This window comes from Pongo abelii, chromosome 13, assembly GCF_028885655.2.
Source record: "Pongo abelii isolate AG06213 chromosome 13, NHGRI_mPonAbe1-v2.0_pri, whole genome shotgun sequence".
NCBI classification, from domain to species: Eukaryota; Metazoa; Chordata; class Mammalia; order Primates; family Hominidae; genus Pongo; species Pongo abelii.
Window position 1 is genome coordinate 119,069,722 of NC_071998.2, and position 25,648 is coordinate 119,095,369.

A 25,648-nucleotide genomic window follows, 5' to 3' on the forward strand; every position below is an offset into this window, starting at 1 on the left:
CATGATGAAACACCATCTCTAATAAAAATACAAAAATTAGCCAGGTGTGGTGGCAGGGGTCTGTAATCCCAGCTACTTGGGAGGCTGAGGCAAGAGAATCGCTTGAACCCAGGAGGCGGAGGTTGCAGTGAGCCAAGATCCCACCACTGCACTCCAGCCCACAAGAGCAAAACTGTCTCAAAAATAAATAAATAAATAGTTGCTAAATAAACAAACCATGGATACATCTTATATGTTAATATCAACAGTTCTGTTAGCAGGTTTCCAGTGTCAGTTCTTGCTCTCAGTAAAGGTCGCGCCTCAGAAAAGAGGCGGAAACACACATAACCACACATAGGTGACAGAAGTCTTCAACGACAGATTCCCTCCACCTGCTCCACCCCCTCTGCTGGCCATACCAGTGCTGTAGGCGGGGGAGCTAGGGCTCTCGGAGATGGGCGACATGGGCGAGTTCAGGTCTGGGATCTGGTCCATGCTGAGGGCACAGCTGCGGATGGAGTCCCGAGGACGGGGCAGCGAAGTACTGTGGAGCAGACACCATCATGGGCAGGGAGCCCGGAGGTCAGGGGCCTCAGCCTGCCTCTGGGACCCCCCACCTCTGCACCTTGAACTTCAGAGGCAGAGAAGGCTTGAAGATTATGAAATCCAACCTCCCGACTGACAGGTACAAAAAAAACTGAAGCCCAGAGGAGGAAGGGGGCACAGCGAGTCAGGAGCAGAGCTAGGAACCCTGGTGGCTAGAACGTCTGGTTTCTTTTTTTGTCTTTTTTCTTTTCTTTTTTTTTTTTGAGATGGAGTCTCACTCTGTCGCCCAGACTGGAGTGCAGTGGCGTGATTTCAGCTCACTGCAACTGCTGAACCCGCCTCTCGAATTCAAGACATTCTCCTGCTTCAGCCTCCGAGTAGCTGGGATTACAGGTGCCCGTCACCAAGCCTGGCTAATTTTTTGTATTTTTAGTAGAGATGGGGTTTCACCATGTTGGCCAGGCTTATCTCAAACTTCTGACCTCAGATGATCCACCCACCTCATCCTCCCAAAGTGCTGGGATTACAGGCATGAGCCACCGCGCTTGGCCATTAGCCCGGTTCCTAGTCGGTATCCTCCACATGACCCTGCTCTCCTCCTTTCCTATCCAGCTTCCCCTCCCACAAAGCTTAGAGCAGCCTGAGCATGAGGCTTGGGGGCACCCAGCTGAGCCAACACTTCTCACGCTCCTCTGTCCCTCTCCTTTCCCAAGGAGGAAAGGATGGGAAAGGGGGTATAGGCCAGAATTCAACTACCCCATGAGGTGCCTTTGTGCAAATTAGTCAACTACAACCATTCTCTGGGCAGACATGGCCCCTCACTAGTGCCCTCAGCTTGATAAGCAGAATCTTTCCTCCAGCCTGGAGAATGGTCTGGGGAGAGGGGCTAGCAGGAAGAGTAGGGAGCCTTAGGGAGTGGGCCCACCATCCCAACCTCTCCTCACTGCTCCCAACTATGCTCAGGATGCCTCAGGCACACATGGTCCGTGGATCCTGGCACCATTATGTTTACTGGTTCCAAACCACAGGCCAAGTGGCTGCAGCCCACAGGGTATCCATTCATCAATTCCTTGACTGGGAGCACCCAACCCAGCCCCAGGGAGATGGAGCCTCAAGGGCCTATCCAAGTGCAGGTGGCACAGGACAGCAGATCTCTTTGCAAACAGCCAGGGAAACCACAGAAACTTGGGGCACAGACTTCAGAGTCTACAGACCTGGGTTTGAATCTTGATCCTACCACTCTCTAGCAAGCGGCTTCCCCCCTCTAAGCCTATGTCCTCATCTACAAATTGGGTGTATGGGCAGGACCCACCTCCCAGGAGGAAGTGGGCATTGATGAGATTGGGCACGTACAGCACTTAACACTTAGTAGGATCTCAGGAACCGTCAGCTGCTGTGGCTTTTCCCGGCATCTGGGGCCTGGTTTTAGCCCCAGAGACAACCAGGTGTGATTAAAAGTTGCTGAGAACATCCCATTCCCTGTGCAGTGATTTGCATGCTGTAAAGCCCTCTGCTCGGATGCCCACCTTGGCCTAGCTGGGTAGGATGAGGAGGGGTGGCATCAGGTGGCAGGGACAAGGCCCCTCTCCGGTTCAGGACTCAGGGCTCCCCTGGGGTAGGGAGGGCTGCTTGAATGAAAGCCTTTATAGGTAGGAACATGGGGATAACAGAGGAGAGGCGACAGGGTCGAGGGCACATGGCCAGCGAGTGGCAGAGCTGGGACTGCAACTTGGGTCTGACTCCCTGCAAGCCCTGTGTTCCGTACATCCACAGAGTATGGCCCAGCCTTCCTTCCATTCCTCCCTGCACACAGAGGCTCCGGGAGAGTAACTTCATCCCATTTCAGTGTGTCTGGGCCTTCTCTTTCTCACTAGCCCTCTCATTACCCACAACTCCATTTGACAAATGGGGCCCTGGCTGACCTGGTGGGGCAGCCATCGCTGCGGGTGACCTTGTCGGCAGTGAGCCCATCGGTCATGGTGACGCTGCGCCGCTTCATGTGGCTGCCCTTGGGGCCTGAGGGGCTGACAGGGCTGGCAGGCTTGCTACTCCCCTGTCCCAGGCCATAGCTGGCCTCGAGGTAGCGCAGTGGGAAGGTGCGGTTCACCGGGCAGTAGATGATGGCACCACTCTGCTCTGACACAGCCTTGCGGCTGCCCACGTGATAGCGCACGAGGGCGGGCACGTGGTCGAAGCTCTCCTGCTCAAACAGGTACTGGATGTGTGTGTAGCTCTCGCCTGCCTTCACCACCACCTTGTTGATCTTGAAGTGCAAGGCCTGGTTGCGCCAGCGGCATGTGAGCACATAGTCGCCCAGGCTGGTGAGTGAGTCCCGGATGAGGAAGTCGCCGTTGCGTTGTACCAAGGTCTCCGAGACCTGCAGAAGGCATGGTTAGGCTGGAGTAGGGTGGGGCCAGGAGAGGGTCAGACCCAGGATCTGGGGGACAGAGCAACCCAGAATTAGGGGGCACAGCAAGACCAGACCCAGGGTATAGAGGACCCAGTGAACACAGACATCTGACATCTGAGAGCGGGGATGCAATGACCCAGGTTCAGAGGGGGCACCTCAGCCAGAGGCCCTGAGTCTGCAGTACAGAGGCTCAGGAATGGGAGGACCTAACACCTTGGAATGGAAGGCACAGAGGCCCAGGGTCTGGAGGAGTGAGAATGGCTGTGACCTGAGACCCAGGTCTCAGACTCATCCCTTCTCAGGGTTCCAGTTGGGCAGAGTGAATTCCTAATCCTCATTCTTCCAACCACCCAGTGCTCTGGCATGCCTCTGGCCCTTGCACCCTCAAGCTGCTTTTTTGTCCTGGAAAAACCCTTCCTGCCTTGTCCATCTGATGAACTTCTTTTTTATTATTATTATTATTATTATTATTATTATTATTATTAAGATGGGGTCTCACTCTGTCACCCAGGCTGGAGTGAGGTGGCACACTCACTGCAACCTCCGCCTCCTTGGTTCAAGTGATTCTCCTGCCTCAGCCTCCTGAGTAGCTGGCATTACAGGTGCATGCCACCATGCCTGGCTAATTTTCGTATTTTTGGTAGAGATGAGGTTTCACCATGTGGGCCAGGCTGGTCTGAAACTCCTGACCTCAGGTGATCTGCCCGCCTCAGCCTCTCAAAGTGGTGAGATTACATGCATGAGCCATCGCACCTGGCCCCACCTGGTGAACTCCTATCCATCTCACAAAGGCCTCCATCCTTAGTGTCCCCTCCTCGGGACTCGCCCATATTCTTACCAGGCACTCTATTCTTGTACTTCTTCCACTAGGCTCTGACTGTCATCCTGCCTGTCAGCCCCTTACCCTGGGCCATTAGCCATCAAGAGAAGCCACCACCTCTTCTACCTCTGCACCCTTGGTGCTTAGCACAGGTGCTGGCAGAGTTGGTGTTTGGCAAAGATCATAGCATGAATGAAAGAAGGAACAAGTGATCTATCGACTTAAGTCTATGGCTTATAAAGTCATCTCAGCCAAGAAACTCAACTTTGCCAAAACTAAGCAGCCCAAAGATTGGTACTCACTAAGCAAACATACAAAAGGCAGATATGTAGACCAGTAACAATAACAGCAATAATAATAACAAAGGCCAACACTCATGGTGTCAAGCATCATGTTAAACATTTTACCTGCATTACTTCGTTTAATTTTCACAACAACCCTTTGTAGTAGATACTGAGGCTCGGAGAGGTGAAGCAACTTGTTCAAGGTCACACAGTCAGTAAAGGGCAGAGCTAGACCTCATCCCAGTCCATTCTGATTGAACCCACCAAGCAACAGGTCAGAGCCTCCCAGGTGGCTGTAGCCAGGGCTGGGGCTGGCCAAGGCAGTGGGTGGGAGGGTCCAGGGTTGAAGTCCAGCTCAGGGCCTACTCACCTCTCGGGGGATGCGGCCGTGGTACCAGGCATGGCTGCGGAGATCCGTGCTGCTGAGTTTGAGCTCCTCCTCCAATTCCTTGTGGAGTTTCTCTGGCGATGAGTCCAGGATGTACTTCTCCTTGGAGAACTGGGTAGAAAACAGCAAGAGTTGGCATCCAACTTAAAGCCTCCTTCTTCTTTCCCTCCCAACTTCATTCTACCATGGATGAACTCCTCCTATCCTGGGACTCTGGGAACACTAAGGCACAGGTGCCAGACCCTTTCCCATGGGTCCCAGAAAGAGTAAAGAAATCTCAATTCCTTCCACAAAACAATGCCAACTGCATTCCAGGCCCTGTGCTATATGCCAGGGGTGGATGCAGTGATACATAAACCAAGCCCGGCCCTCAAGGCAGTGCCTGGGCTGAGGAGAGGCAAAAGGAATGGGAGCCTCTGAGTAGAGTGCTGTCAGCACCACAGCGCTGGACAGCGGCAAAGAGCCGGGTGGCTTTTACAAGCGGGAGTAAGCCTGGGCGAGACAGAGGGGTCTGGGAAGCCTTCCTGGAGGAGATGGCAGTAAGAAAACACTCATTATGCACCAAGGGCACCAAACTGTTCTTGAAGTGTTGGAGGGGAATTTCTACAGGTGAATCTTGGAGGTAAGGCAGCAGGTAACTGCAGGAAAAGCTATGTACAAAACCACAGAGCTGGTTGGACAAGGATACGTTCTGGGACGGTGCATTCTACAATGCAAGGGTGGGGAAGAGACTACAAACAGGGACATGGGGACCCCACAGAGACATCTGCATTGCCCCTTACAATTTCCAAGGCCATTTTTCCCTTGAAATCCTCAGCAATCCTCACCCAGATGGGGAGACCACGGCCCAGCAGGGAAGCCCAAGGCCACCAAGGGAGATAATGCCCAGTACTCCACCCTCCCACCTGGCCCAGAACTCCTGGTTTCTTGATTACTGTGGCCTGAAGTTGGAGGCTGATGGATCCCAGGGGCCCTAAGGGAAGAGGAAGGGAAGCCCCTAATGCCAGGTGTACGCCCACCAGAGCCCAGCCCAATCCTGGCTGTGCCATGTGAGCTCTCTGGGCCTCAATTTCTTCCTCATTAAAATGGGTACAGTGACAGAACCTGCCTCACCTCACTGCGAAGATGAAAAGAGACAGCACTCCAGAGTACTACTAGTACATGGACATCCTCATCACTGCGAGGACATGGGATGGTTCTTCCTCTCCTTCCCCCACCTCTGGGCCCCAAAGATGGCTACTCCAAGACAGACAGACCCCAGCACTGGCTAGAAGGCAGGATAGATGAGGGAGGGCAGTAAAGGGTCTTCATCCCAGGTGAGTCTCTCCCTGGGGTTCCTCGCTCCCGAGAGTCTGAGGGTCCTCCAGTCCACTCCCTGCCTCCTCAGACTATCCACAGATCTTGCCTCCAATTCTGTGGCTACAGCCCTCATCCCTCTGCGCCCACACTGCCTGGGTTTACCCTAGTCTGCATTGCTCCCAAGACACCATGATTCCCAGTGTCAGAGATATCTAGAATCTCTGACCCCATTCAACATTGACTAGGTCCCTATCCTGGTCCTGTGCCAGGGCTGAGGACCCAAGGTGGCCTCTGCCCTGGGGGAGGCCTTGCAGGCACTGATAATCAATTCCACGTTTCCTGAATGTCCTGAGATGCACAGACAGAAATGGTGCACCACCAAACTAGTCAGGGGGCAGAGTCAGGGATCACTTCCCTGAAAAGGTGACATTTCTGCTGAGGTCTGAAGAAGGACTGGGTGAGCCAAGCACAAGCACCAGGGTGGAGAGGGCGGGTGGACAGGTGGACAGGGAAGAGCTTCTGGGGAGACAGCGGCAAAGTCAGGGCCCTACGGGCAGAGCCAAGGGGAGGGAGTGGAGATGAATGAGAAGCTTCCAAGGGGCTGTGGGGGCAGGAGCAGGTGTGGCAGGGCTGCCTCAGGGAGCTGGGGTTTACCCGGAGGCCACAGCAGAACCACGAAGGGGTTTGGAAGTGTTGGGGCAGGTTTAGTCCACTTGTGGAGAGCACCCTGGGGTTTTCCGGGCAGTGGCAGGGCAGATAAGGCATGGGAAGAAGGAGTGGGGGAAGGGAGTTAGATGGCCATTGATTCATGTGGGGGAGCAGGGCAGAGGGGTCAGAGAGGACTCCCAGCCGCGATCCTAGAAGGATGATGGGACATGCTCTGAGTGGGCAAGGCTGGGGCAGGAGCAGTTTGGCGGTGGGCCCATGACAATTTGGACCTTGAGGAGCCTGCAGGGCTCTGGGGACAGATGGTGGGAGTGGGCGGTTTGCACAGGTGCTCAGGAGAAAGGCGGGGCCTGGGGGTGGAAATTCTGCACATCCTCCGGCCGTGGTAGAAACTGACGCCCCCGAAGGGCAGAGACGCCCAGGGCTGAGCTAGGATCTGGGCCTTCTCAGACACCTACACTTCTCCAAGGGGTCCCCTACTTCTGGGGGTCCCTGGTCTCTCTCCCTCTCACTCTGCGGTGCTCACACCAGCCTAGTCCTCTTTCCTCATATCACACCAAACCCTGGAAAGGGAAGAGTGGGCGTCACAGGGAAAAAGAGAACCAAGACCTCAGCCTTCTGGCGTCCTCCTTGACAAAGGGCATGCGATTGAGACCTTCCCCCAGTTCCACAGCTGGAGCTAGAGGGACGCAGGCAAAGGAGGGAGGAGGTTGGATGTTGAAGAACCGCCCCAAGGCTGCCACTGTGTGACCTTGAGCCAGTCACTTCCCTTCTCTGGGCCTGGGCAGCCTCATCCGTTAAAGGGGCTGGGAGACTGGGCTCCTGTTTTCCAGCTTAATCACTGGTCACGGAGAGTTTGCGGGGACCAACTTGGTCCTCCCACACACCTGAGGGTGAGGAATCCTAGGGTCCCTGTGCCTTGATCTCACCTCGACCTGGGAGCCCCCAGTTCCCTAGAGTTGGGGGTGCTGGGGTGCGAATGCGGCATCCCTGCGCTCCGCGCCCTGCTATTGGCCAGAGATGATCTCACCGCCTCCCGGCCTGCGCGCGCCTGATTGGCCGGTGCGGGGACGCTGCGCTCCGCCGCCGGCGGGGCCGTCCTTCAGGCGGGCTCCACGAGCGTGTGTGAGCCTGGGGGAGCGAAGAGCCGACGCGCCTGGCATCTCCCAGGGGGCTCAGGGGGCAGGAGCGCGGAGACCCCCGGACAGAGTCTTAACCCCTTCCCGCCAGCCCGAGCCCAGCATCCCCTCCAGCTCCCCTCGGCGTCCCAACCCCAAGCAAAGCCATCCCCAAAGGATGCTCCGCAGAGAGGCGGGGTCCGGGTCCTCCCCTCCACCCCCTTCCGTTTAACCCTCTCACCGCCGCGGCGCCGTCCTGCACTGCCCAGCCAGCTAGGCTGGGAGAGACCCGCGCCCCAGGCATGTCCAAGCCCACCTAGAGGGCGGGAGGGTGGCGGGCGCTCTGGCCCCAACCCTGGCACCCGAAGCATCCCCCACGTTTCCTGCTCCTCACTCAGTCTTCAGATCCCAGCCTAGCGCCCCCGGTACAATGATGAGCCAGGGTGCCCAGGTCAGCCGCAAGGGCCAGCGTACCAGGCGGAGGACCGGCAGGACGCCGGAGACCCCATCTCCCGGTCCCCCTGCCCCAGCTCTCTCCCTCCTGCGGAGGAGGCAGAAACGGACCGGCATCCACCGCAGCCCGGAGTCCCAGGAGTGGCCGCCGAACCCTCACCCCGCGGAGCGCCTGGGCGCCCAGAGGTGAGGCTGGGGCGACCCCGCCCCCTCCTCTGGCCGGCCCGGCCCAGCCCAGCCCGACCCTGCCGGGCGCCGCGGAGCTGCAGCTCCCCGGCTGGCTCTAGGGCCCCAGGCGGAGCGGCCGGGGGTCCCAGCCCGGCGCGCGTGGCGGGGGCCGAGCCGCCCCCTCACCTGCACCTGCACGAAGGAGCCGCGGTAGAAGCAGCAGGCGGCGGCCGACAGGGCGCTCCACAGGCTGCACCGCTCGGTCATGGTGGGGCCAGGCTGCCGGGGCCGGGACGGTGTGGGGGGGCGGTGGCCGGCGGGGCAGGGGCGCAGGGACCAACCGGCTGGGCACCGGCTGCGCGTGCCTCTCAGCGGCGCGATTACCTCATCGCCTTGTAGGGGGAGGAGCGGGGAGGCGGGGCGGGGAGACCCCACCCTCCAGCCGGCCAGGGGAGGGGAGGGGGCCATTGTTCCTCCCTCCGCCCGCCCCCCGCTCCCAGCCCCTCGCCCCCCGCCCTCCAGTTCCGCGCGCTCGGGCTGCCTGGAGCTGCGGGCGCGGAGCAGAGGACCTGCCAAGGAGGGTATTGCCGGGGGCAGCGGGATCGGGTGGGGACCCATGGACCAGCGAGGGGAGGTTCCTGCCTCCCCCACTCGCCGCACCTCTAACAGACCGGGAGCGGGCAGAGACTTTGAATTAAATCATATCTAAAACTGGAAAAATCCCTATATGTGCTCGACCAAATTCTTTGTGGCCTCAGGAAATCTCCCAGAGCCCAGGATTTCTCACCCCTGGTTTGGAATCAGAGACTCTGCTGGGAATCGCGGATGTTCACTGACAAGACTCTGGGGGTGCAGAGAGCCAGTAAAGCCCAGCGGTTAGAGGAGCAGCCTGAGTTCAACTGTCCCCTAACTACTGGTGCGCCCACTCCCACGAGCCCTTTCCCTGGGATCTACGACTTACTTGTGGAAAATGCACCTGTCAAACGCAGCTAAAGCCTGCGCTGACCTCACAGAACCCTTGTGAGCTTTCGCTGAGCTGGTGCATGTAAGTTGCCAGGCATGAAGTAAGGGCTCAATAAGGGCACGCTATTATTTTCAAGCTTCCTGTCTTAGAAACTGGACTTTTTGGCCTGGCATGGTGGCTCACGCCTGTAATCCCACACCCTAGGAGGCCGAGGCAAGTGGATCACTTGAGGCCAGGAGTTCCAGACCAGTCTGGCCAAAATGGTGAAACCCTGTCTCTACTAAAAACACAAAAAAATTAGCCGGGTGTGGTGGCGCATGCCTGTAATCCCAGCTACTCAGGAGGCTGAGGCATGAGAATTGCTTGAACCCAGGAGGAGGAGGTTGCAGTGAGCCAAGATTGTACCACTGCACTCCAGCCCGGGTGATGGAGCAAGACTCTGTCTCAAAAAGAAAAAGAAACTGGACTTTTTGTCCCAGAACCATAGGCTCTTCAATGCAAAGGGAGCCATTGCTGATTCCCCATCAGTCAGGCCTCAGGTCCAGATCCTTCTGACAGGCTGTGTGACCACAGGTGGGTGAGTCCACCTCTCTGGGCCTCAGTTGTTTTTTTGTTTTCTGTAAATACATCTGAAGCTCTGGGCATGCAGCCTGGAATTTTATGGTCTTGGAATTTAAGAATCCTTGCCATAGAATCAAAGGATGCACAAAATAGTTTTGAGAACTCTGAAGTTCTGGAAGCTGATTCCTCAAAGATGAGTATCTCAAGGTAGAAGGGGGCTTTTTTTTTTTTTTTTTTTTTTTTTTTGTTTGAGATGGAGTCTCGCCCTGTCGCCCAGGCTGGAGTGCAGTGGCAAGATCTCGGCTCACTGCAAGCTCCACCTCCCGGGTTCACGCCATTCTCCTGCCTCGGCCTCTCAGAGTAGCTGGGACTACAGGCGCCCGCCACCATGCCAGCTAATTTTTTGTATTTTTAGTAGAGATGGTTTCACCGTGGTCTCGATCTCCTGACCTCGTGATCCGCCCACCTCGGCCTCCCAAAGTGCTGGCATTACAAGCGTGAGCCACCGCGCCTGGCCTGTTTTTGTTTTTTTGAGACAGAGTTTTGTTCTTGTTGCCCAGGCTGGAGTGGAGTTGAGTGATGTTGGCTCACTGCAATCTCGGCCGCCCGGGCTCAAGCAATTCTCCTGCCTCAGCTTCCCGAGTAGCTGGGATTACAAGTGACAAGTGCGTGCCACCATGCTTGGCTAATTTTTTTTTTTTCCATAGAGATGGGGTTTCGCCATGTTGGTCAGGCTGGTCTTGAACTCTTGACCTCAAGTGATCTGCCCGCCTCGGCCTCCCAAAGTGCTGGTATTACACGCATGAGCCACTGTGCCCGGCCTAGGAGGGGGCTTTTGGAACCCAACTATTGATTCCTTTTAACACTCATTTGATTTTTTTTTTTTTTTTTTAAAGAGGCAGGGTATCCCTCTGTCGCCCAGGCTGGAGCGCAGTGGCATAATCACAGCTCACTGCAGCATTGACCTCCTGGGCTCAAGCAGTTCTCTTGCCTCAGCCTCCCGAGTAACTGGGACTACAGGTGCGCACCACCATGCTCAGCTATTTTTTTTTTTCAAGACACAGTCTCACTCTGTCACCCAGGTTGGAGTGCAGTGGCTCAATATCGGCTCACTGCAGCCTCTGCCTCCTGGGTTCAAGTGATTCTCATGCCTCAGCCACCTGAGTAGCTCCGAGTAGCTGGGATTACAGGCGTGCACCACCATACCCAGATGATGATGATGATGATGATGATGATGATGATGATGATTTTGAGATGGAGTCTCGCTCCATCGCCAGGCTGGAGTGTAGTGGCAAGATCTCAGCTCACTGCAACCTCCCAGATTCAAGCAATTCTCCTGCCTCATCCTCCTGAGTAGCTGGATTACAGTAGTGTGCCACCACGCCTGGATAACTTTTTTATATCATTTTTTTAGTAGAGATGGGGTTTCTCCATGGTGGCCAGGCTGGTCTTGAACTCCTGACCTCAAGTGATCCACCCGCCTCGGCCTCCCAAAGTGCTGAGATTACAGGCGTGAGCCACTGCACCCGGCCAGTTTTTTGTATTTTTAGTAGAGGGGTTTCACTACCTTGGCCGGTCTGGTCTCAAACTCCTGGCCTCAAGTGATTCGCCTGCCTTGGCCTCCCAATTCCAAGGCCCAAGGCCCCCAAAGTGCTGGGATTACAGGTGTGAGCCCAGGTGTGAGCCACTGCACCCGGCCTTCCCAGCTAATTTTTATATATTTTTTGTAGAGACAGGATCTTGCTATGTTGCCCAGGCTGGTCTCGAACTCCTGGCCTTAAATGACCCTCCCACTGTGGCCTCCCAATTGCTGGGATTACAGGCATGAGTCACCGCGCCCAGAACCTCATCTGAGTCTTGAAACTAAAATTAACATTCCTTTGACTTTGTCCTTTGGGAGACTGTTTAATCAGTTCTACTGAGCAGGTATTATTTATTTTACAATGTTAAAAAAAAAAAAAAACCTACATTTTTAACCTCTAAAAATAAACTAAAGGAAAAAAATATAAAGCCAACATTCTTCACAGGGATCTCACTACCTTACCAGGCAGCTGGGGTCTACGGGATGCTGAAATATGCCCCCTGCATTCCACTCATTGGCTTTGGTGTTGGTTTTCCCCAGGTCTTCCCTCCCACGGTGGCATAAGGGTTCTGGAATTTCTGCTCGACTTGCTGCTACCCTGGGCTCTGTTTCTGGGCTCACGCAGTTTACTTTCTGACTTTGTCCACACTCCTGCCTCTGCCAGGACCACTCTCCTACCCATCTCTGCTTAACTTTGTCTCCTTTCTAGCATTTCATTCATGGAGAGATCTCAGTGAATGTTCCCAGTCAACTGCAATGGCCTGGCTCCAATGCCGCCTCCTCCAGAAAGCTTTCCTTGATCTCCAGCTCTCCAGCTCCCCAGCTAAAAGTCATCCCCTACCTCTGGAGCTCCCACAGCTTCTGGTGATGGTGAGGGGGCAGCAATCTGAGGACTTCTCACGCTGCTCCATTACTAGTCACTTACATAGAGTTGCGCAGGTAGCATCTCAGGGTGATGAAATGTCCCTGTGGTGAGGAGCTAGGCCAGCCCGCCCTGTTCCAGGCCCAGGTCGCCCATTCATGGCCACGGGCTCACTGAAGCCAAAGCAACCCTGGGTTGGAGGCACCCCTGTTACCATTTCACACAGTCAAACACAGGCTCAGGGAGGCGATGCCACACCCAAATCCAGTGGCAAGCAAGTGGCAGATCTCAGACTAAAATTTGTTTTTTAGTTTTGTGGGGTTTTTTATATCAGCTTACATCATGCTTTTTTTTTTTAATCTCTTTTGAGATGGAGTCTTGCTCTGTTGCCCAGGCTGGAGTACAGTGGTGCTATCTCGACCCACTACAACCTCTGCCTCCTGGGTTCAAGGAAGTCTCCTGCCTCAGCCTCCCCAGTAGCCGGGATTACAGGCATGTGCCACCACACCTGGCTAATTTTTGTATTTTTAGTAGAGATAGGATTTCGCCATGTTGGCCAAGCTGGTCTCGAACTGCTGACCTCAGGTGATCTGCCTGCCTCGGCCTCCCAAAGTGCTGGGATTACAGGCGTGAGCCACTGTGCCCAGCCTGAGCCACTGCGCCTGGCCCATCATGCTTTGACGGGACTAACATTTGGATCGGCTGGGCATGGTCACTCGTGCTTGTATTCCCAGCACTTTGGGAGGCTGAGGCAGGAGGATCACTTGAGGCCAGGCTTTTGAGACCAGCCTGGGCAACATAGTGAGACCCCATCTTTAAAAAAAAATTTTTTTTGGCCGGGCGTGGTGGCTCATGCCTGTAATCCCAGCATTTTGGGAGGCCGAGGCAGGCGGATCACGATGTCAAGAGATCGAGACCATCCTGGCTAACATGGGGAAACTCCGTCTCTACTAAAAATACAAAAAATTAGCCGGGCATGGTGGCAGGTGCCTGTAGTCCCAACTACTCAGGAGGCTGAGGCAGAAGAATGGCGTGAACCCGGGAGGCAGAGCTTGCAGTGAGCCGAAATCGCACCACTGTGCTCCAGCCTGGGCAACAGAGTGAGACTCCATCTCAAAAAAAAAAAATTTTTTTCTTTTAATTAGCAGTGGCACACACATGTAGTCTCAGGGACTTAGGAGGCTAAGGTAGGAGGATTGCTTGAGCCCAGGAGCTCAAGGCTGCAGTGAGAGACAGAGCAAGATCCCATCTCTTAAAAAAATAATAATAAAAATAAAAGTTGGATCTGATGGATTGCAAAAAACAAGCGCAAAGCACTATATGCTTCTTCCGTGGGTTCCACATGGACTGGGAGCCCTTTGAATTCAGGGCCTGGTGCTCCTTGCCCTCTGCCTACTCTCAGTACTCAGCACAGGGCGTTGCTCAGGGTGGGGGCTCCTGGGGGTAGAAGGCCAAGGGCTTTGGCTATAGTCCTGGCATCAAACTTGGGGTGTAATCCCAGTTCTTCCTCATAATATCAGATTGGTGCAAAAGTAATTGTGGTTTTCACCCCTAAAAGTAAGTGGTGTAGGGGGCTAGGGGAGGGATAGCATTAGGAAAAATACCTAACGTAGATCATGGGTTGATGGGTGCAGCAAACCACCATGGCACGTGTATACCTATGTAACAAACCTGCACGTTCTGCACATGAATGTGTTACCCCAGAACTTAAAGCATAAAAAAAAAAAAAGAAAAAAAAAGTAACGTGACCCAGGGCAAGTCACTGCACTTCTCTGGACCTCAAGTTTCCCATCTACAAATGGGCACAAGAAGGCTCTCCCTACCCAGTGATGAGGGAGAAAATCAAAGACCTCTCATGTAAAGAATGCCTCTCCTCCAGTGTCTAGCAGCCAGCATGGGGTCTGCACACAGTAGGCACTCAATATGTTATTTATGATTATTATCATTACTATCATTGTTATTTCAAAACCGCATTTTCTTTTTTTTTTCTTTTTTCCCAGGCTGGAGTTCAGTGGCGCAATCTCAGCTCACTGCAACCTCCGCCTCCTGGGTTCAAGCGATTCTCCTGCCTCAGCTTCCTGAGTAGCTGGGATTACAGGCACGCACCACCACTTCTGGCTAATTTTTTGTATTTTTAGTAGAGATGGGGGTTTCACCATGTTGGCCAGACTGGTCCTGAACTCCTGACCTCAGGTGATCCACCCACCTTGGCATCCCAAAGTACTGGGATTACAAGCATGAGCCACCATGCCCGGCCAAAACTGCATTTCAATGTTCCCAGTGCCCAGGATAAATTAAGCTTTAGATAAATCTGAGCTGTGCCCATTATCTGTGATAAAGAACTGAGTCATCCTCTCCTGCTCCCTGCTCCTAGCACCAGCACACAGTAGGTGCACAAAGATTGGGTGACATTGGAAAGCTGCATCCTTTACATGGAGACACTGTTGGGGCCCCGTCCAGCTGGCAAGTGGGTGGGGTCAGATGATATCAAATATTGGGATGCCCTGAGTTTGGGGCCAGGAGAGAATAATGGCTGGTGTAGGAAGAAGGTGCTGAGAATGAAACTGGATCCAAATGCTGCCTCAACTCCGAGAACCTCCCCTCCTGGGAATACACAGTGAGGTCTGGCTCCTAACAAGGCTTGAGGAAAGGCTCTGCCCACCCGTAATGGAACAGGCTCTGAGACCTTCAGTGTTCTCTGACCAACCCCTGGCCCAGCCCCTCCTACCTTCACATAGTCTCCGCCAGCCTCCAGCTCTCCAGCGGCCCTGGAAGGAGAAAAGACAAGTGAGCGTCCCCAGCCCTGCTTGGCTCCCCAGCTGCCAGTCTCTTGCCTGCCTGCCTGGGGCCAGCACCTGGCCCTTAGGACCCCAGCAGGATCACCCTGAAGGCAGGAGGGGGCACATATCAGCTGGCCTGGCTCCTCCACTTTCCAGCTGTGCACCCCTAGGCAAGTCCCTTCACCTCTCTGAGCCTGCATTTCGTATCCGTAAATCAGGAATAATGACAGCCTCTGCCTAATGGCGTTGACTCAAGGACTCAGGGCATGATGAACATTACACGCTTATTATGGAGCCTGCTTCCCAAACCACTTTCTTCACTGGACTCCAGACACTACGCTTCCCTGGTTTTCTTCTTCTGCCTGCCTTCCCCAGCCCCCTCCTCCCACCCCACCCCCATCATCCCTGACTCTAAACACCGGAGGGCCCCAAGTGGGGATCAGCCCGTCCTCCTACCCTGCGCTCACTTCCTACGGTAGAGTGACCCAGTCACGGCCACTGCCCAGCCGACTGCGGAGCCACTGCCCAGCCGACTGCGGAGCCACTGCCGGTGCTAGAGGGCTACGGAATTGATTCTGCCCCCGGGGTGGAGAGCCTGGAGAGGCCAGAGGCCAGAGGTGGCTGTTTTTCCTTCCTTCCTCCTGAGGGCCACCGTGAACCACTCCCCCTACTGCACGGCCTTAAATGCTACCCCTACCCTCAGGCAGCCTGGACCTGCCCCTCCAACCCCAGACTCGGAAACCCAACCACCTCCTGGACGCCTCCCCTTGGATATCTGAAGGCCATCTCCAACTTGTCGTATCCAAAGCAGAACTGTGGCTCCTCCCTGCCCCCTCCCCATCTTCCCCATCTCAGCTGATGTCAGTTTCCTCTTTCCTGCAGCTTTGGCCAAAAATCTTGCGGTCCTTTGTGCCCCCTCTCTTCCATTCAGCTCCACACCCAGTCCACCAGGAAATCCTGCCGCTCCGCCATCAGAATCCTTTCCGCATGTCCACCCCGTCCCCACAGTGGGGCCACCCTCGTGTCTCCAGTGGAGCAGAGGAGCCTTCCCTCGGGCTCCGTGTCCACTGTCACCCACAGTCAGCTTCTGCCCCAAGGCCAGAAGGCACCTAAGCTTATAACCTAAGCATTTGATGGCAAACACACCATCCTCAGCCCTTCAGCTGTTCCCACCTCTAGAAGAACAAAATCTAAACTCCTCTCCGTGGTCATGCAATTTATCATCCAAACCAGAACTTTTCTTCCATTGTGAGAGTAAAGAGGGTACCATGATTATGCCGGAAAAACAGGCATAAATTGGCTCATCTGTTCTCCAACCCGCAAGGCCCTGTGTGGCCTGCTGGTACCCAACAGCCACCCTGCCAACCCTCCAGGCTGTCTCCCTGGCACCTCATGTCCCTTATCCTGCCTCTGCCCCACCCTCCTTGGCAACTTGTTCTGGCCACAGGGCCTTCGCACTTGCTGTTCCCTCTGCCTGGAATGCTCTTCCCCAAGGGCTTCATGAAGCTTGTCCCTCCTCCCTCTTTATTCAGGGCTTTGCTTAATGTCACCTCTTCGGAGAAGCCTTCCCTGACCTCCCCACCTCGAATAGTCCCTCGTTCCTTCACTCTGTGTTCCCAACCCTACTTTATTTTCAATTTTTGCAATTTCTGCCTGAAACGGCCACTTCATATTTATTTGTTGACTTAATTATCTGATGCCCTTATGAAAGTGTTGACTTTGTCTAAATCACCATTGAGACCCAGTCTCCAACACAGTGCCTGCAGGAGCTCAAGAAATATTGCTTAAAGAAAAATTAGCCGGGCGTGGCAGCGAACGCCTGTAATCCTGGCTACTTGGGACGCTGAGGCAGGAGAATCACTTGAACCCAAGAAGAAGAGGTTGAAAGAAAGAAATATTGCTTAAAGGGATGCATGAATAGTAAACAGCCAATTTTAATTGTTAATCACTGTCATCATTAATTTTGTTAGGCTGGGTCCAGGTTCTTTAGCTAAGAAAGGCCTCAGCCTTCCCATCTGCAAAATGGGGAGGGGAAGTTGAATATTGGACCTCCTCCTCAAATACGGGAGCCTAGTATTTACAAACAAACGAAAGCTGAGATAAAAAATAAAATTGTGAGTTCCCCCAATCCTAAAGCCAAAAGCTCCTCCTTGAGATGTTGTCTGATAGCCCTCCCTGTTCTAACGTTCTAGGGTTCTTCATCGCTAATCTTCTCTCCTAGAAAGCCCTAGCTGGTAACTAACCACAGTCCCTCAAGCTACAGCCCAGCAACAGTAGGCTTTTGGGTTCTCTCTGTCCAGCAGCAGTGGGAGTGAGGTAGAGTAGGGACCCCTCCCCCATCCACCTCCACTCACTCTTCCCGGGTGAGGCGTCCCATCCCAACATTTCCTGCTATTCAGGCCCGGAAATCCTCCCACTGCTGGGAACAGATTGGCCAGGACACTGGATCAACCCAGTGCTTCCTCCTGCTTCCTGTACTTCCCCTCGGGCTCTGGGACGGGGCAGAGCCTTGGAGACAGGGTGCCTGCACAAGAGATCAGGCCTGACTAGGGTGGCCAGAGCCTATAGGGGTGCTCAGGGCAAAGGACCAGGTCAGGGAAGCTGAGGCTCTGGGGCCACTCTTTCGCCCCATGGCCTCACCATGGGGTGGCGCTACAACACTCTGACGAGTCCAAGACACAATGACCATGTCCAGTTACAATCTGCTGCCATCACTTGCCTGGACTATCACCACCACCTCCCACTGGCCTCCCTGCCTCCATCTGTGTCCCTGAGACCTATTCTCCCCGCACAGCAGCCACAGCAGTCCTGTTCAAATGAAGTTCAGATCACAGCTTTCCTCTGCTCCAGCCCACTTGCGTGGCCCCCAGCTTCAGTCACAGTAAGAGCCAAGGTCCTGGAAACAGCCTTGCACACTGACCCCACGGCCCACCACACTCCCCCTCACCCGCACTGCTCCATCTCCCCCACCCCACCTCAGGGTCTTTGCACTTTCTATTCCTGCTGCCTGGAATATTTTTCCTGCAGATATCCCCTGGGTTCCCTCCCTCCTGCTCTTTTTTGTTGTTGTTGCTGTTGTTGAGACGGAGTCTCGCTCCATCGCCCAGGCTGGAGTAAAGTGGCACGATCTTGGCTGACTGCAACCTCCGCCTCCCGTGTCCAAGCGATTCTCCTGCCTCAGCCTCCCAAGTAGCTGGGATTACAGGTGACCACCACCACGCCAGGCTAATTTTTTGTATTTTTAGCAGAGACGGTGTTTCGCCATGTTGGCCAGGCTGGTCTTGAACTCCTGACCTCAGGTGATCTGCCTGCCTCAGCCTCCCAAAAAGTGCTGGGATTACAGGCAAGAGCCACCATGCCTGGCCCTTCAGTTCTTTTTTTCGAGACAGAGTCTCACTCTGTCGTCTAGGCTGGGATGCAGTGGTGAGATCATGGCCACCGTAGCCTCGACCTCCTGGCTGGAGCAATCATCCCATCTCAGCCTCCCAAAGTGCTGGGATTACAGGTGTGAGCGACCACACCCAACCCCTCCTTCAGTTCTTCACTAAAATGTCCCCTTCTCAGCAAGGCCTTCCCTGGCCACCCTTTCTGAAAGTGTGATCTTCCTCCACTACCACATTCCCTTCCCTGCTTAATTGTGCCCTGACCCCTCATCTGACTTAGCACGCATTTCCTCTCATGCAGGGACTAGCTTCTCTCACTAGAACATCAGCCCCACAAGGACAAGGGTTTGTGTTTCTGTCTAGACAATGTCAGGAACCATCAGGAACTTAGTAAATATATTTTTTTGAATGAATGAATGAATGAGTGTCACAGCAGCCCCCTGCAGCCCTGAGGACAAAGTCTAGTCCTCCTGGCTGGGCCATCTGTGACCCAGCCTCTGCTGGTCAAATCTCTTCTCTCTCCTCTCCCTTCCTTGCACTCTGGCCTCCTCAAACTTCCTCCAAAGAGCTCCACCCCCTGCAGCCTCAGGGCCTTTGCACGTGCTGTTCCCTCTGCCTAGAATGTCCTCACTCCCTTTTGGCTAGGGTCATTCCTACTCAGCCTTCAGAGTTCAGTTTGCTTGGGGATTTCTAGAAAACTCTCCCTCCCATTGTAATGATCAAATCCAGGAATCAAAGCATCAATTTTTAAAACTCAGCTCCACTAATTAATTTATTTATTCCTCATTTTACAAACCTAAAAGAGATTTCTCCTGCCGTATTAGTGGTGAAATCAATTAATAAATAATAGTGACGATTGAGCTAAATCAGTCCCATTAATCATCAGCATTAATTATTTAAATAACCAACCCCTTTCACTGCCTGTATTAACTGATTTGTTCTGATAACTGATACCACTTATTGCATACATTAGCTTAATTAATTGGATTAATGAGCAGCAATTAAAACCCATTATCCTTATTTTCCCAATGCATGTTTAAATCTGAGCTTCACCCTCAGGGCCTTCATCCTGGGCCAGAAGGAAGGGTGACGTTCCCCCAGGGGCCCTGTAGGAAAAGGGGTGGGGAGAGGCTGCCATCCTGCCCCACCCTGGCCCTCTTTCATGACGGCGACCTGGTCTTCTGCACAGGCCTGTCTGCTCTCTCTCCCTGTCTGTTCCCTTGGGCCTTGAGGCCTGGACATACGTCCTCAAGTGGAGACCTCCCCAACCTCTGCCACCTGCCTTTCAGCTTTTCCCCTGCCCCTGATCCCTGGCTCCCTGCCTTCCCTCTCTGAAGCTCAACTTCGTCATCTGTAAAGTGGGGACATTATAACTATCTTCCCAGAGGGGCTGTGAGGACCACATGAGAAGGAGGGGTGCAAGGTTCCCTGGCCCATGTGGGGCTCCTCTTGTTGCCCCAGGCTCCACCCATGAAGATCTGCCACCCACCCACCATGCCCCTCCTGGGGGGCTGAAGTTTCTTTCCTTCCTTTTTGTTTGTTTGTTTGTTTGTTTGTTTGTTTTGAGATGGAGTCTTGCTCTGTTGCCCAGGCTCGAGCGCAGTGTCATGATCTCGGCTCACTGCAACCTCCACCTCCCGGGTTCAAGTGATTCTCTTGCCTCAGCCTCCTGAGTAGCTGGGACTACAGGCGTGCGCCACCATGCCCGGCTAGTTTTTGTATTTTTAGTAGAGATGGGGTTTCACCATGTTGGCCAGGCTGGTCTTGAACTCCTGGCATCAGGTGATCCACCTGCCTTGGCCTCCCAAAGTGCTCGGGTTACAGGCGTGAGCCCTGTGCCCAGCCTCTTTCCTTCCTTCAGGCCCATCTTCACTCACCCACCGCAGAGAAGCAACAGGCACCTGCCTGCTCTGAGCTTCTCAGTCCTTAAAGGCCCTGGGCAAAAAGAGCTGGGTGGAAAGCCCTATCTCTCCCAGGACACCAGCCATGGGGCCTGTGGGATTCCCTGCTGGGAAGACTCTTGGCTTTAGCCCTGCCCCACTCCCCAAGATGGGCCACCATTGTGCCCAGCACATTCTGCTCCCTCTCCACCGTCTGGAGCCCTCAGTTTTCCTGAGTGGGCTGCAGTGTCCAGCAGGAGCTCAGGACGGGCGACAGCCCTGTGAGGAGAAGGCAGAGCAGGGGCCATTCTTCCCAGGGCGTAGCTGAGGATGCTGGGCCCTGAGAGCTGCCACCCAAGTCTCAAAACCTGCCAAAGAAGAGAGAAAAGAAAAGGCATCTACTGAGTGCTAGCGGCTAAGGGAATGCCTGTGATTTCGAAGCCCCATTTTACAGGGGAGAAAACTGAAGCTTGTAACTTGACCCAGGGCATGCAGCTGCTCAGACTAGAACCAGATGGCCTGATGTCTAATTCTCTGCTCTGTTCCTTACATGGGCGGACTCCCCCAGACATTGGAAGCCACTTCTGGGTGCAGAGGAGGAGAAGCTAGAGAGGGAAGGCAAAGAAACAGACAAACAAAAAAACAACATTTCAACCAGAACCCAGAACCAATGTCAGGAAGAGGAAATGGGGTGGAGCCTGAGAGGGCCCTCCGCTGGGAGGTAGGAAGTGGCATGGCTCTGGGCAAGTCCCTCTCATTGGGCCTCAGTTTCCCCTTCTACAGCATGAGTAGCTCCTGTTTACTGGTACTTGCTTGGGCCAAGCCCAGAATAAATGCTCCACCTGACATATCCCGTCCTCACAGTGACTCTATGAAGCAGGTGCTGTCATTGTTCTCAATTTACTGATGGAGAAACTAAGGCTCAGAGAAGAAAAGGGACTGGCTCAAGGTCACACAGTCAGTGGGCCTCTGAGCTACTGCTGTACCTGACCCCTATCCTCCCCAGCCCTCACCCCACGCAAGTCCAGCAGCCTGCAACTGGGTCCCCTGAGGGTTTGGGGGGATGTGGATCCAGCTAGGGGTCGGGGGAACAGCCCATCCTTCCCAAGCCAGCCCAGTTCCCACAGCCCAAGGCGTCCGGGGGTCTCAAGGACTGTGAGAAAGTCTCCACAGGAAATGAGAGCCAGGAGCAGCTGGGCCCCTTTGGAAGACAAGGACTAGCCTCCCAGAGCCTGAAGAGGCTGCACAGACGCGGCCCACCACGACCCCCACCCCTGGTGGGTAATCGCTACCAGATGCCCGGCAGCTGACGTCACCCTGCAGGGCCGAGAGGGTCGTGGGACTCTGGGGAGAGTTGGGAATTCTTGGACCAGAATCAACATTCCAAAAGGAAATGGAGTGGTGGGGGGAGTATCCTGGCCTGTTTTCAGTGCCTGGCACCAGGGCTGGGGCAGGGGCAACACAGGGTACCCCTGGTTCTCAAGTCTCCGTTTCCTTCCAAACAGCCCCTTGGGAGTGAGGGTAGGGGCTTGGATCTCTAGGTGGGAGGCAAAGGACACTCAGATGAGGCACTAAAAAGCGACACAGAACAGCAATCAGATCCTCCTAAAAGTTCGAGGCTGCAAGCTATGATCGAGCCACTGCACTCTAGCCTGGGCAACAGAATAAAGCCCCTGTCTCAAAAAAATATCAAACACAGAAAAGATTATCCTAAAAAGAGGTCCTTTAAAAACATAAGTCACAGTGGGGCCTGCCACTGCTCAAGGCCAGCAATGGCTCCCGTTTTGCTCAGAGCCAAAGCCAGGTCCTCACTGGGCTCTTCCAGGCCCTACGTTATCTGCTCCCATTTCCATCCCAGCCTCCCAGCCCACCCCTCTCTGTCCTCCCCACCTTGCTCTGCCCCGGCCACAGTGGTCTCTGCTGTTCCCCAAACATGCCACCTCAGGGCCTTTATACACGCTGTTCCTTTGGCCTGGTATGCTCCTTCCCAGACAGCAAGAGGGTTTGTCCCTTCGTCTCCTTTGTTCAAACACCACTTCCTCACTGAGCCTTTCTTTCTGGCTGACCTTCTTAAATTGGCACCACCAGCCACTCCCCACTTTCGCCAACCAATTCTAGAGCTGATTTTAAATTTTCTCGGTAAGGCTTTTCTCTTCTAGTCGACCACAGAACTCATTTATCTTGTCTATCATCTGTCTCCCCTTCCCCGGAATGGGGACTCCATGAGGGCAGGGTTTTGTCTGCCATGCTCACCGCTATCTCCCAGAACCTAGAACAGTGTCTGAGGCATAGCTGTACCTCAGTCAAAATGAAAATGAATATCATTCCCATTCAACTAACTGCATCAACTCAAGCAAGTTATTAGCCTCACAAAAATCTCAACGTCTTCATCTGTAAAATGGGCTCCTTTCCAGGGGGTCATGGGAAGTCATTTGAAATAATGGTAGAAGAAGCTGGCTGGGCGCGGGGGCTCATGCCTGTAATGCCAGCATTTTGGGAGGCTGAGGCGGGCGGATCACCTGAGGTCAGGAGTTTGAGATCAGCCTGACCAACATGGAGAAACTACGTCTCTACTAAAAATACAAAAAAAAAAAAAAAATTAGCCAGGTGTGGTGGCGCATGCCTGTAATCCCAGCTACTCGGGAGGCTGAGGTAGGAGAATCGCTTGAACCCAGGAGGCGGAGGTTGCGGTGAGCCAAGATCACACCATTGTACCCCAGCCTGAGCAACAAGAGCGAAACTCCATCTCGAAAAAAAAAAAAAAGAAATAAAGAAAAAACAAAAGAAAAAGCTTTGAGATTTTTCCTTGCAGGAGGAGAAATGTGGCCCTAGTGGTTAAGAGCTTGGGCTTAGAAGCTAGTCAGGCCTGGGATCAAATAGTGAGGCCTGACACCCAATTTCTGTGACCCCAGGAGAGTCCCTTCCCCTCTCTAAGCCTCAGTCTCCTCACTGGCAAAATGGAGCAAGTAGGCTCCCACCTCACACCCCAGTCTAGTGTTGAGCTAGACAACACCTGTCAGGTGCTTGCTGGTTGTCAGCTGGTGATCATGCCTGGTGGGATCCTCCCCTGACAAATCCAGTGTGGGTGGGCGTGGGGTAGGGAGTGCTGGGGCTTCCTGCCCCTCTCCAGGCCTCTGCTTCCTCCTCTGTAACATGGATTGAGGAGGGAGGGTGCCTCTCTGGGACCTGCAGAAGACTGAGGGTCCTTGGGAGGTAGGGGGCAGGCTAGGCTGGTGCTTTCCTTTTTTAGGCGGGGGAGCTAAAGGTCCCTCCTCCCTCCTTCCTCTTCATCCCCATGATCTCAGCAGGGAACAGGACACCAGGAAACCCCTGCAGCCTCACCTCTTCCCCTTCCTTCCTCCTGCTCCAGGTGCACCCTGCCTCCCCAGGGGTGGGGGAGGGACACTGTCTCCCCAGCTTAGGCCTGGGATGGCCTCCTCTAGACACTCAGGAACAGGGCCCCTGAACTTGCTCACTGGCATTTCCCAAATGTCCTCCTCCCCAAACTGGATGGATCCTCAGAGACCATCTCAGGCCCATCTGGGCTACTGAGGAGACTAAGGACCAGAATGGGGCAGGGCTAGTCTGAGATCTCATGGGTCAGGCTGCTCCCCTGACTCCAGGGCACAGGGTTGAGGTTCAGGGACTTCTGGAAGGAATGTTCAACAGTCCCTGGGGGGCAGATGGAGCACTGGGTCCCAGGGCACCAGAAGGGGGCTCAATCTGGTCTGCTAACCCCATCCTCCTCGGGACACTCCAGATGCTGGAGGGGAAGAGTCTCTCCATTTCCTTGGTCAGCTCCTGGCTAAGCATGATGCCAGAGGCACTGCTAGGCCCACCAGGGCTCTGTCCACGGGGGAAGAAGGCTTGGGCTGGGTCCTGGACTTGCCATTCTCAAGGTTTCTCAAGACCACCTTTCTCAGCGGCCCTGGCCCTGCTGGAGAGGAATGTGCTTCCCAGGTGTTAACAGCATGGGCCAGGAAGCTGGGATTAAACCCTGGTTCTGATGCTCACTGGCTGTGTCAAACTCGGCAGGCAAACCTTTCTTTCCTCGTCTGTAAAATGGGGGTGATAGTAGTACCTCTCTCCTGGGGCTGTTGTGTAGAGTAGATAAGCAGATGCCTGACCTGCGGTGACAAAGTTACACCCAAAGAAAGCTGGCTTAGAAAAGTCCCTGATGCTAACCCCACCCCCAAATTTGTCAGTTGCCCCAGGGGTGCAGATTTCCTCCTTCGACCTCTCCTGCTCCCCGCTGGCCCTCCCCAGGCCCAGCTCGGTCACTCACCCTCGGGACCCCAGCACGGGGCCCCTTCGGCCCACAGCAGTCATGCTTCCCCCGCTGTCGCCGCCGGCAGCCCGGGGACCTCCTAATCCCAGCGGCTCCCGCCTTTCTCAGGCCACGGAGCTGCGGAGTTCAGTGCCGGACTCCGGGGGCGGAGACTGACCTGTAGGCCACGCCCCCAGACACGCCCCTGCGCTCCTTGCCTGGCCCCGCTCCACCGCCTACTCCACCGGCAGGGAAGGACGCTCTCCGCCTCGGACACGGCCCTCCGCCGGCGGTCTCGCTCCGCCCCCTCCCCATCAGTCAGTGTCGGGAAGGCCGCGCCCCCTAGCACACCCCTCCGCCTCGCCCTCCCGGCTCCAACGCTCGCTTCCCCAGCCGCTCTCCGCGCAGCGTGGGTAGACCACGCCCCTAGACACGCCCTCAACTCCGCCTCGCCTCGCCCCACCCCGCCCCGCCCCGCTCCCGCGAAACTCGGCTTCCCTGGGTGGGAGGGGCTAGGCTCCCGGTGCAGTCTCATACCTTGGGGTGTCTTAGAACGCCCCAAGACCCATCATCAGGCCCTCTCAGCTACATACAATCGTTGGTCCTCTACGCCCGAATGAGGACGAATGTAGGAGGGGATGGCAGAAGGCAGCCGGGGATGGTGGAAAAACATGAGTTCTATTAATCGTAAATACAGCATTCCCATTTACTGAGTGCAGCATGCCAGCCACTGTGTTGAGATTTTACAGGTATGTTATTCTTGAATCCTCACCACAAACCGACCAGGTAGGTGCTATTGTTATGTCCATTTATCAGATGAGAAACTGAGGCTCCAAGAGAGGAAGAGATTTGTCCAGTCATGCAGCCAGTAAGAGGCAGAATCTGGACTGGATTCACTCTACCCCTTTACGTGGTCGTCCTCACTGATCAGGGGTCTAGGCAATTACAGCTCAGAGACAGAGGCTGTGCTTGGTGTCTCAGGAAAAAGCTGCTCAAGAAAGTTACCAGAAAAAGAAAGAAAGAAAGAAAGAAAGGTCCCAGAACTCTGGCCCTACAATTGCTTTTGCTCAGCTGGCATTTTTTTTTTTTTTTTGAGTTGGAGTCTCGCTTTGCCGCCCAGGCTGGAGTGCAATGGCGTGATCTTGGCTCACTGCAACCTCTGCCTCCCAGGTTCAAGCAATTCTGCAGCCTCAGCCTCCCGAGTAGCTGGGATTACAGGTGCCCGCCACCATGCCCGG

General features: G+C 54.6%; 1 protein-coding gene across 7 annotated transcripts in view; it reads right to left on the reverse strand.

Annotated features, from left to right (window-relative positions):
- Positions 1-25,648, reverse strand: part of SH2D3C (SH2 domain containing 3C) — a 46,773-nt gene that overhangs the window by 8,414 nt on the left and 12,711 nt on the right. For 2 of the 7 annotated variants that reach the window (XM_054520677.2, XM_063714449.1), the window contains 4 exons: positions 14,829-14,868; positions 4,410-4,538; positions 2,448-2,902; positions 399-523 (listed from right to left, as the gene is read on the reverse strand). In XM_054520677.2, coding sequence (XP_054376652.1) covers positions 399-523; positions 2,448-2,902; positions 4,410-4,538; positions 14,829-14,868 — 749 coding nt within the window. Of the gene's footprint in view, positions 1-398; positions 524-2,447; positions 2,903-4,409; positions 4,539-5,540; positions 5,648-8,317; positions 8,544-8,918; positions 9,101-14,828; positions 14,869-24,428; positions 24,812-25,648 lie in introns of those variants that run through there. The other 5 variants (XM_002820236.5, XM_054520679.2, XM_002820235.4 and 2 more) reach the window with 5 other exon arrangements.